Source organism: Thermomyces dupontii (genome assembly GCF_041956625.1).
Source record: "Thermomyces dupontii strain NRRL 2155 unplaced genomic scaffold VTN31scaffold_2, whole genome shotgun sequence".
Taxonomy (NCBI): Eukaryota; Fungi; Ascomycota; class Eurotiomycetes; order Eurotiales; family Trichocomaceae; genus Thermomyces; species Thermomyces dupontii.
This window is the reverse complement of record NW_027192308.1, coordinates 2,747,683-2,760,523: the sequence shown is the minus strand read 5'-3', so window position 1 is coordinate 2,760,523 and position 12,841 is coordinate 2,747,683. Positions and strand designations below refer to the sequence as shown.

General features: G+C 50.3%; 7 protein-coding genes across 7 annotated transcripts; 4 read left to right on the top strand and 3 right to left on the bottom strand.

Moving 5' to 3' along the window:
* Positions 1–354: 354 nt before the first annotated feature.
* Positions 355–2,027, top strand: VTN31DRAFT_3390 (uncharacterized protein; the record flags this gene model as incomplete). Its single annotated transcript, XM_069403664.1, has 4 exons — positions 355–429; positions 482–512; positions 559–700; positions 755–2,027. The coding sequence occupies 4 exons, from the start codon at positions 355–357 to the stop codon at positions 2,025–2,027; spliced, it is 1,521 nt and encodes a 506-aa protein (XP_069262823.1).
* A 15-nt stretch (positions 2,028–2,042) lies between these two features.
* Positions 2,043–2,804, bottom strand: VTN31DRAFT_3389 (uncharacterized protein; the record flags this gene model as incomplete). Its single annotated transcript, XM_069403662.1, has 2 exons — positions 2,043–2,334; positions 2,404–2,804. The coding sequence occupies 2 exons, from the start codon at positions 2,802–2,804 to the stop codon at positions 2,043–2,045; spliced, it is 693 nt and encodes a 230-aa protein (XP_069262822.1).
* A 784-nt stretch (positions 2,805–3,588) lies between these two features.
* VTN31DRAFT_3388 (uncharacterized protein) lies at positions 3,589–3,862 on the top strand (the record flags this gene model as incomplete). The annotated part of the gene is made up of 2 exons (XM_069403661.1): positions 3,589–3,743; positions 3,802–3,862. 2 exons carry the CDS (start codon positions 3,589–3,591, stop codon positions 3,860–3,862), a joined length of 216 nt encoding a protein of 71 aa, XP_069262821.1.
* Positions 3,863–3,902: 40 nt separating this feature from the next.
* Positions 3,903–4,439, top strand: VTN31DRAFT_3387 (uncharacterized protein; the record flags this gene model as incomplete). Its single annotated transcript, XM_069403660.1, has 1 exon — positions 3,903–4,439. One exon carries the CDS (start codon positions 3,903–3,905, stop codon positions 4,437–4,439), a length of 537 nt encoding a protein of 178 aa, XP_069262820.1.
* A 1,230-nt stretch (positions 4,440–5,669) lies between these two features.
* VTN31DRAFT_3386 (uncharacterized protein) lies at positions 5,670–6,353 on the bottom strand (the record flags this gene model as incomplete). Its single annotated transcript, XM_069403659.1, has 1 exon — positions 5,670–6,353. One exon carries the CDS (start codon positions 6,351–6,353, stop codon positions 5,670–5,672), a length of 684 nt encoding a protein of 227 aa, XP_069262819.1.
* A 1,836-nt stretch (positions 6,354–8,189) lies between these two features.
* VTN31DRAFT_3385 (uncharacterized protein) lies at positions 8,190–8,795 on the top strand (the record flags this gene model as incomplete). Its single annotated transcript, XM_069403658.1, has 1 exon — positions 8,190–8,795. One exon carries the CDS (start codon positions 8,190–8,192, stop codon positions 8,793–8,795), a length of 606 nt encoding a protein of 201 aa, XP_069262818.1.
* A 514-nt stretch (positions 8,796–9,309) lies between these two features.
* VTN31DRAFT_3384 (uncharacterized protein) lies at positions 9,310–11,772 on the bottom strand (the record flags this gene model as incomplete). The annotated part of the gene is made up of 6 exons (XM_069403657.1): positions 9,310–9,362; positions 9,451–9,585; positions 10,243–10,543; positions 10,612–11,148; positions 11,244–11,445; positions 11,516–11,772. The coding sequence occupies 6 exons, from the start codon at positions 11,770–11,772 to the stop codon at positions 9,310–9,312; spliced, it is 1,485 nt and encodes a 494-aa protein (XP_069262817.1).
* Between the last annotated feature and the right edge of the window lie 1,069 nt (positions 11,773–12,841).

Genomic DNA, 12,841 nt, shown 5'->3' with positions numbered 1-12,841 from the left:
CCCAACTTACCTGACCAAACCTAACCAGAGCTTCCTGGGAAACTTGTCAGTTAACAGTGCGACAACAGGGGTTACTGTTGTCGAGTGTTGGACTCCTTGGCTCAAAGTCGGGGGTCATGTCATGCACGTGACGTCACAGCCATAAGTAACTAAGTATGTACTCTGTACATACTAAAGTTATCTATAGACTACCGTAACCAAATATGGGAAAGTGATGACCGCCTGCTGTTTTCGGCACTGCACAGCTTCATCAACCGACACACCCCTCATTCTCCATCACATTTTCAACTGACAGCAGCTGGAATACTATGCTCTTTTTGTCCAACGAAAGGGAATACAGTCACAGCAACACCAATGCCAAAGCCCAAGACTCTAACAAAAGAAGCTTCTGGAGGGAAAGCCAGGAAGAAAAAGGGACGCCAGCAGGCGGTATGTCACGAGCGAACTGAGATAAGAATCTGGAGTTGACACCTGCGCATAGGAACCCCAAACCGCCGATGAATTTCTAGCTGGTATGTTTGCGCGGTTTGCTCCAGGAATCGAGGCTAACCATCATAGCCGGGGTCGAGCAGGAAGAAGGCGGGGAGAAATGGCGCGCCGGAGATGCCGTCAAGGCCATGCGCTTTTTCATGCGTGCCATTGAGATCTACGATAACGGGTTGAGCAAATTTCCAAGTTCCTTCGATCTAGCGTACAACAAGTATGGCCTCAACTCAGAATCAGCGTTTGGGTTCAAGAGGGTTAACCAAAACAGAGCAAGAGTACAGTATGAAATATCACAGCATCCCAAACTAGCAAAGCAACTGCCAGCCCCCCAAATCCAGATTCTGCAAATTGCACTGCAGTCCCATCGACACGCTTTGGCCCTGAACCAGGACAATGCAGACATTCTGTTCAATACCGCCCAGGTACTAAGTAGTCTAGCCGAGGCACTCACTGAGTCCAAGCGGCCACAGCAACACCAGGTCCAGGAAGCGTTGAAATATCTTCAAGAGGCTTTGGAACTTTTCCAGAGATGTCTGGCTTTACAGGAGCTTCGCTACACCGAGGCTCAGGAGCAAATGAAGCAGATGCAAGACGGCGAGCTCGAACCCGCTGGGGATTCCGGTGGAGTTCCTATCTCCGAGGACGACGCAGAAGTCTCGACAGATTCGGAGGAGGCCTCGAGGGAAGAAGAGTGGGCCGAGGTTGTGGAACCGGTGACCAAGGACACGTTGGTTGACACCGCTGTAGCTCAGCTGGAGACTCTGGCGACACTATGTAACCTTTTGACTTTTGATCCAGGAAGCGGCATTGCTTGGGTGGAAGAATATTCTTATGACTTGCTGAAAACAAAGATTGCCGCTTACGTCGAGGGAACCGGCAGGCATCAGGAAGTTGCGTTAGCCCGCGCGCAGTTCGTGGCAGCCTTGACAGAGGTTCTCTACCGAAGCGGCCGAATCGACGTGGAAACTTATCAACGTGAACTCAGCGCAGCATTTCCTCCAGAGCTTGACCTTTCTGACAGCCCCGAAGGCCTCTGCCATAAGGCCGAAGCACTATCGGCCTTTAACGCTGCCATTGCAGAGGCTCCACAAGCGAGCAATGCAGGAGAGCTGGCCAAACTCGTATCGCTTCGCTGGCAAGCGCTGGCTTCAGCGCTAGAGGCATTGACTGCCGCGAGCAAACACAATAATGCCGACAATCTTGCCAAGATTCACCTCCTGAAAGGCGACGCTGAGATGTCCCGGTGGCAGTTGGGCCGAGAACCCTGCAACTACCCCGTGGCGCAGCAAAACGCAGCGACTCTGCTGCGAAACGCGCAGACGTACTACCGCGGAGCGGCGGGCATTGCGCGTCGAGATGGTGCTCCCGAGGAAGAACGAGAGGGAATATGCAAAGAGGCGCTAGCTGCAGCGATTGCCGGCGACTCGTCGAAGCTAGAACCGCTCAAACAGACAGCAGCACAAGACCTCATTGCAGTCGCAGAGGACATGGTAGAAGACGGACTAGTGCAAGCGGCCGATCTACAGCCGTTTCTGTCATAGGTCTAGGTGTTCACATCAATCAATTCTGGCCTTGACCTCTTCGTCGATCTTCACACTGTCTTGTCGTAGTTTATTGTTCCTGGTGAACTCGGTTGAAGCTTTGGCGGCGGTCTCGAGATCACCCATCACGGTTTCGAGGCTAGAAAGTAGCGAGTCAATCTCCTTTCTCTGCTCGAGAATCTTTTCCGTCAGCCGCGCATTCTCCGCTTGGACCTCATTGAGCTCTGCATTCAGCGATGCCTGCGCATTTTGCAGATGAGGCTTGAGATGGGCACGATATAGCTCATCAGCACCCAGCGTGTGCGGTCTATCATACAAACCGTCAGCAAGAAGGAAAAAAAAAAAAAAAACCCGAACTATTGAAGACTGAACATACGGGGGATCACCCTCCCCATTCCCCTCTTCCTCCGCCTTCTGCTTCCTCATCCTCGCTTCCCCGACCAACCGGTCCAAATCATTCAACTTCCTCACCACGTCCCTTTCGCGTAAAATCTCCGCAAATTCGGACTTGGCGCTCTCCTCCAACTTGGCGTTGAGCTGGCGATGCACAGACGCGAGACTCGCGGGGACATGTCGTGCGGGTGTTGGGAAACACGCGGCGAAATTGTCGTACGAGTTGGCTTTGAGGGTCGCCAGGAGGGCCTTTTCGTAGACGTCTTGCAGGCGGGAGGCGCGGGGACCGGGCTTCAGTGGCAGCGGAGAGGACTCTTGTTGTTGTTGCCGCTGCTGTTCCTCAGAGGTGTTGGCGTCCTCGCGCATACCGCTTGTTGAGGGCATTGTGATTTTTTTTTCTGGTCAATTTGCTTCGCGGCGATGTGGATGCGTGTTGTTTGCTGCCGAGTCCTTTTGGCAACGCGATGCGACGGTCCCTGACTCCCTCAAGGTAGGTAAAATGAGGTAACTATCCCTGGCACGTGCAGAACACCCCATCCTGCGACAGCCAGGATCTTTTAGCGCGGTAAGTTATTGAAATAAGGTTTGATTAAATTAACCTATTAGGTTAGGTTAGAGATGGTAGTTCTACCAATGAGATTAACGTGATGCTCTTCATGAGCAATCATTGGTCAGCTCGGATCCATACTCTTTAGCTTGAAGCCTTGACAAGCCAGAAGTACTCCGTATGACTAGGCTCCTTCAGGTTTAGTGTTCTCCTTACGAATTGGCCAGTTGTTTGTTTACACTTTACCCGAAGTACCTACTCCGTACAGAGTAATAATGTAAGTACCTAAGTACCTAGGCTCTTCATCTCTTTTGTTCCGAACTTCCTCTTGACTGATCCTCCTGCAAAATTCCCGCTTCTCTTCCCGTTCTGTCCCGTTCTACTCGCCTAGAGTCTCGTTTCTTCGCCCGTCTTCCCTATCCGCTTCTTTCTTCACCGCACGATGCCTCGCCGACCGTTGCAGGAGCTTGATCCAGCGGCGGCCCCGTCAGCGGCGGCGCCTGACGGCTGCGACAACTGCCCGTGCTGAAACCATTATATCGTCAGCCTCTTATTGTTTCGCGGGTTTTGGGTGCTGCTTGGCTTGCCGCTCAGCTATCTCGCTGCGAGGACCGTGCTGCGATGGACGTCGCCCGGCGACGAGAGGAGAACCTCGCTGCCGCTCCCCGTGATGCTACCACAATGATCGGCAGCAGCCGAGTTCTGCAAAATGCAGGAATTGCCATGAAGCGTTTCTACCAGAGGAGTTCGGCAATACCCTGTTCTGTGCTGCTTGCGTACGTGCTTTCCTCGGTCCTTCCCTCCGTTCCATTCGCTGAGTTTTCGTCTCAACAGCGCCGTCAACGGACTCTGGAGGTCCGTCAAGGACGTGACCGCATTTTCCTCGCGTTCATGAGCAACCACGACAGATGGGGCCCCACCCAGGACCTTGATCTATGGACTTGGAATGCCAGCGCTTCGGTGCCCTGCACTGGCAAGCTGAGAAGCGACGGGGTGGGTTGTTTGCCATTGAACGGATCTGTCGGCCGAGGAGTTCCGCAGCAACATCCGTTGGTATAACTGCGCCTTCGCATTTACGTCGTTTCAAAGCAGAAACGGATTTTCACGAGGATGATGATGCGAGGCCGAATCGGCGTAATCATTCTGCGGTCCAGATCCATGGCCATGCGTATTCACTAGTGGGCCCCAAGGAACCCCGTGACAACGCGCCGATCTATTTCTACAGCCTTCAAGATGCAGCCAAGCAGCGCCACCATGACAATGCTAATCTGGACCGGGCTCTGCTGGAGCTCTTGGAAAGGATGATCCGGGACTGCCATCCTTGCGCCAGTCAGTGTCGTTCCGCGACGGAGGCGATGGCGGAGATCCGGCTTCTCTCCCAGTCCCTGATCCAATTCAATCCCTGTCTGCAGTTGAAGGGTCAAACCCGGGACCAAAACACCCACAATCTCCCGACGGCTGGTACGTGCTGAGCTGGCTGTTCTTAGATTGGCGTATGCGTCTCCCTCTCTCCATGGGGCCATACGGATACGCCGTGAAATGATCTCCCACAGCTCGCGACGCTTGAACGGCTGCTTCGAAATGGTGTTCAGCCTATGCCCCTGCTGATGCTGCTGGCTGAATTGATCTCAAGCTTTTCTCATTCGTCTATGAGCTTCAGGGCCGATTGAGACGCTGCCAAGTTCGAGGTTGCGCCCGGCCACTCGGCCAATTGCAGACTCCCTGTTTGCAAGCAGTACTGCTGCATAAAGCATTCAGGGCCGTCAAGAGTTCATGCCCTTTGAATTACGGACTCCTGTCCTGATGACAGGTGCCATTTTGCAGTTAATCTGTCCGCCAGAGGTTTTCGAAGTTGGGTCCCTCGAATTTCTTCCATGCTTACTTGAACGAGATGCGTCTAGGCTTTTCGAAAAGAGCTTGAACTCTGCCCCCAGTACGTCTTTCAGTGAGTGCGAGACTTGTGAGCTTTTGTTTGTTTACACAGTCCATCTTCGAGCTCAATCCGCGGTGACACTGACTTCACCCACTCCATATAACCTGACGACCCTCTCCCCTCGAACGCGAGTGCGGATAACCGGGGCCTCGACACTGGGCCTCTCCGCCGGAGCTGCGGCATAGCCGGCGTACCTTAACCTTTGATTTGCAGGACCTTCGCTTGATCGATAGTAGTGCCGATACAATATCCTGCCCACGTGCTGCTTTGCGAATAGCATGGTTGTGTCTCGCTCTGCATGCCTCAACCAGACTTTGCCAACCAACCGCAAGTGAGAGGAGGAGGTCCCAGCTAAGGTTGTTGTAGCAGCCAGCATGACCCAGATCGCTGATGTCATCCGGTGTAGCTGTTTCTCTGACTTAGATACTTGCTGCTACGATATCTTCCTCTCTATCATCCCCCTGTGTCTCGGATTTTGTATATTTGACGATCTGGATAACTAATTGATGCCCGTGTCTACAATTTCTGAAGCTAAAGAACCTCATGGTGGACTTGCTGCAATGCTCTCACTAAATTTCTGTAGACGATTCTGTAGCCCGAGGCGATCACCTCGATATTTACTGTAGGTAGTTATCTGAACCATATCCAGTTCCTACTAATATCAACAATTGACCATTGAAATGGCATGACAGTTCCTGAACAGTGGATTGAAACAAAACAAACCAAGAAACGAGGTCAAGAAGCACAACCTGACAAGATCATGATCAAGCTACTCAAACAACTGCTCTTCAGCAGACACACCTTCCACCAGAATCCACGCTCCGTGGGTGCAATACGGGCGAGTAGTCTCCGGATCAAACCAGACTCGGAATGGGGGCAATTGATAGTCGGAAATCTGGCCATCAATAAACTGCAACTTGATTCTGCCCCCTACCTCGTATTCAAAGTTTCTTTGCGCGTTTTGGATGACCAACAACGGGATCGCGATGAATCGATCAGCTTCGTCGAAAGTCTCCCAGATACCCTGGATGGATTGGCTGAAATTCCCGCCCTCCGGATCAAGAATATATGCCCTGAATGTATTGGGTCGGTCGATAAAAAGGGGTGGAGAAGAACGAACAGTGACCCATTGCGCCTCTAGGTCACGACGCAGCCGCGTCAAGAAGAGTTCAACCTCCGCGGTCTTGTGACAAGCTACGAGGCTGATCCGCATCAATGGAGTCTTTCCCCGGATGCGGAGTTCTAAATAGACTGCTCTTAAGACGTCCTCCCCATCCCTGCTGCTGATTTCCAGCCACGTGAATTCAAGATCGCCGGAGTCGTGGGGTTTGTGGCTTCGAGGTTGAGGCAGGATAGGACGATATCCCCCAGCTTGAGGAGTTTCCAATGGTATAGCACTCTCCTTTCCGCTTGAATTGTGTTTCTGCTTCCGTTTCTTTGCCTCGTTTTCCATGTTTGCGGGGTTTGAAGTTCTCTGAGGTGGCGGATGAAGCCGACTGTGTTATGTTTGGTGACAAAGGGAGGTCTTGGAGCTTCTCCTACGTGTGGTAGCCTACTTATACTCTATCGACGACAGAGATTTATGAAATAACCCGCCAGTAAGTTGTCATTATTTTCGGCTTGCCGGATTGACTCGCTGATTTCTTCTGATCCTGAGAGTGGTGTACTCGGATACTTCCGGGCTAATACTGACAAATGCTCTTTTTCTTTAGCTTTCGCACAACGGCTGTGCCCATTTGACGCATGAGAAAAAAGCTGCATTGAATCAAGAGGACAAATTTGTTCTTGATCAATGAAGAAATCTAATGCCAGACAAAGCATTACCTACTATATATTGTCAGGCCAGAAAGCTACGCTAGTAAGTGTGCGTGATCTAGGAACGCACCCACATCCATGGATTCTTCCGCAAGAACGAGTGCAACATTAGGGCCTACCTACCCGGCCATAGAACTGTTGAATTATGGCAGGTTATGTAGCATGTTAGAGTATCAGAGAAGTAAATGCCGACGGTAAGGCTATCGTCAATTCTCACTGAGTCTACCTACTTACCCATCCATGTGGGTGGGAGTGACCTCAATTTATGTACATCCTCCGACATACGAAATGCAAGAGACAAAGGAGTGACAAACAACAGAGTGAGAAAGGTACTCAAAGAGTGACTGCGATTCATTAGATAATCAACAACACACTATCAATCAATGTGCATGTTGAGTACAATGATATTTGTCCTAGTTAACCCTGCGGTTCCTTGTCGAACCACCAACTACTATCGAGCTTTATTGTCTCCATTGTGTTCGAATTAGGCGGTTCATCTCTTTGAGTTGGCCTTGCCAGAGTGGTACTTGATAGGACTACTAAAATAAAGGTGCTTGAGTCATAACTATCGAGTATTTGCGAATAACCTTTCTGCTATCCATGCAATCAACAGCTGCAGTTCTTGGAGTACAGTAGGTCATTGCTGGATCACTTAGTAAACCCCTTTTTGTCCGACCCTGTAGTAACAGTCTGTTTCCTGAACGTCCATCGCAGTAGGGGTTGCGTTGGTGATTTAGGGCCGGACTATTATTATTAAGTACTATTGAAGCTTTCGAAGAGATTTCCTGTCCGCTTCCTTCATTACAAGTACTAGTACTAGGTATTAGTCGAGGGACTCAGGCAGCGAAGTTTAATACTACTCTCCTGTATAAAATACTAACCTGATAGATGACCGCTCGAGCAACAGACTGGCTGAGGCAACAGGTGCTTATTGATTGACAGCCTCCTTTCCTCCTGTCGACGGTGCACTCGACTTTGTGGACTAGTAGCTTCTTGTTTTGCATGTTCTGACAGGATAATCCTTTGTCTGGCAATTGAATTCTTCATCAGAACAGTTTGCCTTGGTTTCACGTACTTTTTCAAGTCGGCCAAAGACAGCGGACGACGCCAATGTGTGAGGAAAATCATAGTATATGCCAGCCATGTCACGGAAAAATCCGCGACTCTCCGAGATCACAAGGAGATAAGATCAGATCAGTGGGTCAATCTAGCACATCGAGAACAATTGTCAAATCACTGACGGGTCCTCTTTCGTAAATCTCAGTGTCTCCTTCTTATCGAGAGAGTATAAATACTATCCCCATAGGAGAAGCTTCAAGAGCTGTCTGCAAACGCACAGAAACAGCGTTATCGCATTCTTCAAACATCATCGTGACTGCAGCCCGTTAGATCAGAGAGAAGCAGAAAAATGAGCGAAAGGCAATTCCAAGCCGTCGAAATGTCAGGACCCGAACGGGGAACAACTTCTACAATTATGGACCAGCCTCCTAATTTGCCAGAGCAACGCGGACGCTCTGCCTCCGGTGGACAGATAGAACTCGCTTCTGTCTGGGATACCACCCTCCCTTTTCCCGAATCTTACATATTCGAATGGGTGCAAGTCAAGGGTTTGAGAACGAGCCCTGCGGGAGTAGGCGCAGTCGTCATGGACCTCCACGTTCGGAAGAAATATTATGCTCCCTTTCCTGAAATCACCCAACTAGCCATAGTCGAGTTGAAGTTGTTGAGGCGTCGTTACGGTCCTGAGGGGAACTGGGAAACTGTTGATACCAATCAATCACACCTTTGTGTTGAGTATCCAATTACATTCTATAGTGTATGTTCTTTGTCTCAGGCCAAAGGTATTATGAGAAGCATGGGAGGTAATGATGATGATGTGGCTGTCAGATTCCCATGGATAGGCATACGAGGCGCAAGTTCTTGGTGGGAGTATGAAATTGGAGGAACCATCATATTTGAACAACAGCCCAAACAAGAGTATGAGTTGCCCAAGCTATGGATCCGGTATGATCCGGGAAGGATTACCCCATATTGCTCCACTGCGTCGATTTTGGTGGAAGGTGTTGTTGTCAGGGACTAGCTGGGTTTATGAATTTGCCATGTTTGATTGCTTAATTGCGCTTTGATTTCTGGTTTTTTTTTTTTTTTTCATTGATCTGTATTTGGTGTTCGAGTCGCCAGGATACTTCGTAGGCTACCTAAAATAATGGATTGAAGTGGGTCATTTCTCATGCCTGTTGAAGTTCAAGTCAACCTTCAAGCTTCAAAAAAGTTTACCGTATAGCAATAACCGACTCCTTGGTTCAATTTCAACTAGGTCGTGGATGTCGCCTTCTCCTAAACAGGCGTAAGAACCTAACGACGAATCCACCGACGATGTCGCCCAGTAGAAGAGATGATACTACTAGTATGATGCATGAGAAATTTCAGAAATCGTCGAGTTGGAGGACCCTGAGTGATGTACATTCAAACCCTCGTCCACCTTAGTACTACTTCAAACCTGCTTTGTGAATTAGGTACTTGAAGTCTACCAGCTCAAATTACCATGATGCTTTAGAGATGTAGTACATGTGTTCTATATGTCGTGATCATGTTTAGCTGCGAACTCGCGGATGCAGCACAAAGTTTGGAGAGTTGGACGCCGAACCTATTGGCCAAGCCAAAGATTCCACGATCGCCAAAGACACGTAAGTATCGAATGTCGCGACCGATGAGGTGTGAGAACGGGATCATACTGTTGCTCCAAAACTGGCCTGGGTGAAGAGTTGCCGTGCTGGTGGCGGCGTTGTAGATGACAACCTGACGAGTCTCCGGATCGTAGCGGTAGACCAGGTTTCTGCTCAGACGGGTCGAGACATGACACAGAGCTTCTTTGTCGATAGATTCTCAGTCGATCCACCGGACGGTGAGCCGTGACAGGCGACAGCGGGTAGATTCGGCTGTTTCCACGAACCACCTGCTATGTAGACTCGCCAATCATACGTCTGTCCTTCGTGACATCAATGAAATCTATGATGAAATGGAATTATGATATGATGGAGTACTCCTCGAGGTTGCCCACAGTGCCAGTCAATCGAGAGACTACAAGGAGTTAAAAAGTCTCAATGGTACGCAAGCAGAATGCCCGGATTACTTCGTTCATCATTCAGAGAGCCTGCTAGAAGCAGTTAGTAGTCGCTACTCATAGGGAGGACGAGTTGATCGACTTCATTCCGTAAGTACCAGTACTGCTTGAAAATACTATCGAAGACTGGAATGCCCTCCAGTTGCAGCTACCATGTCTAAATCGGACCCCGTAAATTACTGGTTTATACATCGGATCAGCAGCCATATCTGAAGCGAACTCAATAGGTAGTACTACTCTCCTGAATGCTGACGCAACTTACTTGATTGATCTGACACAACTGCTCGCCAACTGGAATTGTAAGCAACCACTGTAGATTCTCATGGCAACCGACCAAACTCCCTATTACCATCCGATTCGTCCGAAGTCTCCGACCCCGAGCCAGCAGTACTACTATTAGTACCATGTGCCAAGGGTCCCGCGCTACGCGTGTTGGCGATGGGCTCAAACCCCCACGCTGACGACAGCAATTTCCAGCTGCCACTGCTCGCGGTGGTGTTTGTCTTGTTCCATCGTCGTCGCTGCTGCCATCGTCCCCAGTGCTGCGTGATGAGCTGCCGGATCAGCGGCCACGAGATGGCGGTGTAGATAAGGCTGTTCCAGAAGCCCTGCAGGGGCAGCACCAGCGCGGAAGTGAATGAGAGGCCGAAGTTGGGCTTGTCGGGATGTACGAACCCGTAGGCACGGTTGATGGTGGATGGAACCTATATCGTAAATGTCAACGTTAAGCAGAACGCGGTGTACTCCCTGAGCACACGAGATAAGTACTCACCCACGTCACAACGAGAGCTACAAAGTAGAGCATTGCGTACTTGCAGTATGCGCGAGCGGCAGCGCTGATATCTGTGTCACACTTGGTGAGCGGTTCTAAGGGCTCTGTCGTCGGAGATGCCTGCCGGCGGTTCATCTGTCGTCGCGGGAAAGCCACGTCATGCTTGACGGCGATGGAGTACGGACTAGACTGACCAGCAGAAAGCACTGGGTTGGGCACTGACTTTGGCTGGAGTGCCCCATTGTTATAGATGCCGGACGGATCATAATCACGGTGGTGAGCAGGCTCTAGCGCCCAGGGGTCATTGTCAACGTCGATCTCACCCTCCGGCCCGGTTGTGATCTCAATCAAGCGCGAGGCGCGTTTCTGATTGGGATAGTCTGCGGGGAGGTCAGCGATGATATCATCATGCAGCCTCCGCAGCGTGTTGCGCTGCTGGAAGATCTCGATGCCGGCACGGATGTGGATGGCAAAGGTGAACAAGATGACAAACCAGAGGGGCCCGTAAAGGATGACGAGGGGGAATGTGTTCCAGGGCTTCGCGATCCAACACCAGAGCTGGATTTACGTTCATGATGGAGTGTCAGCCCCAAACTAAAGTGATAGTATTGATTTGAACAGAGCGGACGTACCACGGCAGGTCCATACAACGGTCCCCTGTCATGGGAGTCAACGAATAGAAACACGAATGCCGAAATAAATGGCACTCCATAGCACAGTAAGAAATATTTCCACTCGAGCTTCCGCAGCTGACTGGAGTTATACTGGTGAAAGAAGGTCAGATAGACGTTGAACGCCATACACAACGTCCAGAGGGCATCGGCGGGCATAAACCTTGAACCCATCAACATCGTTACCCTCCAAATCTCCGTCGGAAGGAGGAGGAAAAAAAAAAGCATCTCACCACTGGATTAAAAACGCCTGGAACTGACACAGCGCCGATCTCTCCCCACGCTCGATTCCTGAACGTGAAACCAGGGTTGCCACGTTGGCCATGATATTGCCCCAGGTCGCGAGTAGCACAAGGCGGTTGATGGGCTTGCGGAAGGACTGCGATGAGAAGAATGTGCTAAGCACGAAGGTGGTCCCCGCGAGCGAGACGAGCGACGACGCGCGCTCAGCGGAGACGATGGCGGTGAACTGGCGGGGTGAGAAGGTCATGGTGAGTTTGATCCGGGAAGATAGAAACCAAGTCCGTCTCGCTTAGGGCTTGTGAATAAGAATTTGATGCTCAACGACCCTGTCTGTCAACGGTGACGAGAGCATTAGGGATAGTCCGCCATTATCTTCATCTCTCTCCCACGTACAATACCCGATTTTGCGCCGTGAACGAACTGACATTGCCGATTGATGGGTTTTTCATTGAAACTTCGTGGAAATGGACCCGACCGAATGGATGGATGAATGGACACGTTCATCAATCATCACGGGAGCTTCTGCCAAGCATATCAAAAAACAAAGAGTTCGTGGGTGGCTGAAAGCGTAAGAGACGAGACGAAACGCCTTGTGTCTTGTCCGAGTCGCTGGAAACATCTCAAAGGTCAAAGAGTGGTTGATTTGAGTCGAGCTGCATTGACAGAGGAAGGCCATGACAGCTATACTTCGAGAGATATTTTTGATTATCTTTGATGGATCAGACGTTGATTCCGCCACGTGAGGACTCTACGTCTCTCTGGAGCATTGCGCAGCTTTGATGGGGATTACGGTGGTTCGGATCACTGGAGATCGAGATGACAAGTAGCGCTGTATACAGAGAAGCGCAAAAGGCTCTAAGATGCAAGTTCTATGTTTCTGGGAGAAAAGAACGCTGATATCTGTTCTCGTCAAGATGGAGTTCGGTGCTCCAGTCAACGTCCTCCTCGCCCTAACCGACATGGGCAGATGAAGGTCTGATTCTTTGTTCCGTGGTATCGGACGAAGTACCTACCTGTAAGTAAGTTGGAACGTGGTTCTGTCTACTGAAGGGATGATCCAAGTTGTGAGCTTAGGGCTAACTATTTACCTACTACCTACTAGCCCTCGTCTCCCCAACATATCCAGGTCTGATCATCTGACAGACTGACAAGGTAGTCGAGAAGCCAATACGGCTACAAAAAACGAATGTAGAATACTTTGGTTCACTATATCTCGACCAGCGTAGGTAGTAACCAGCGATTCATCTGGAACAATGAACGATCACAACCAAGTCAAACTGTGTCCTCAGACAATTCCGTGCCTCATCTCCAACCAC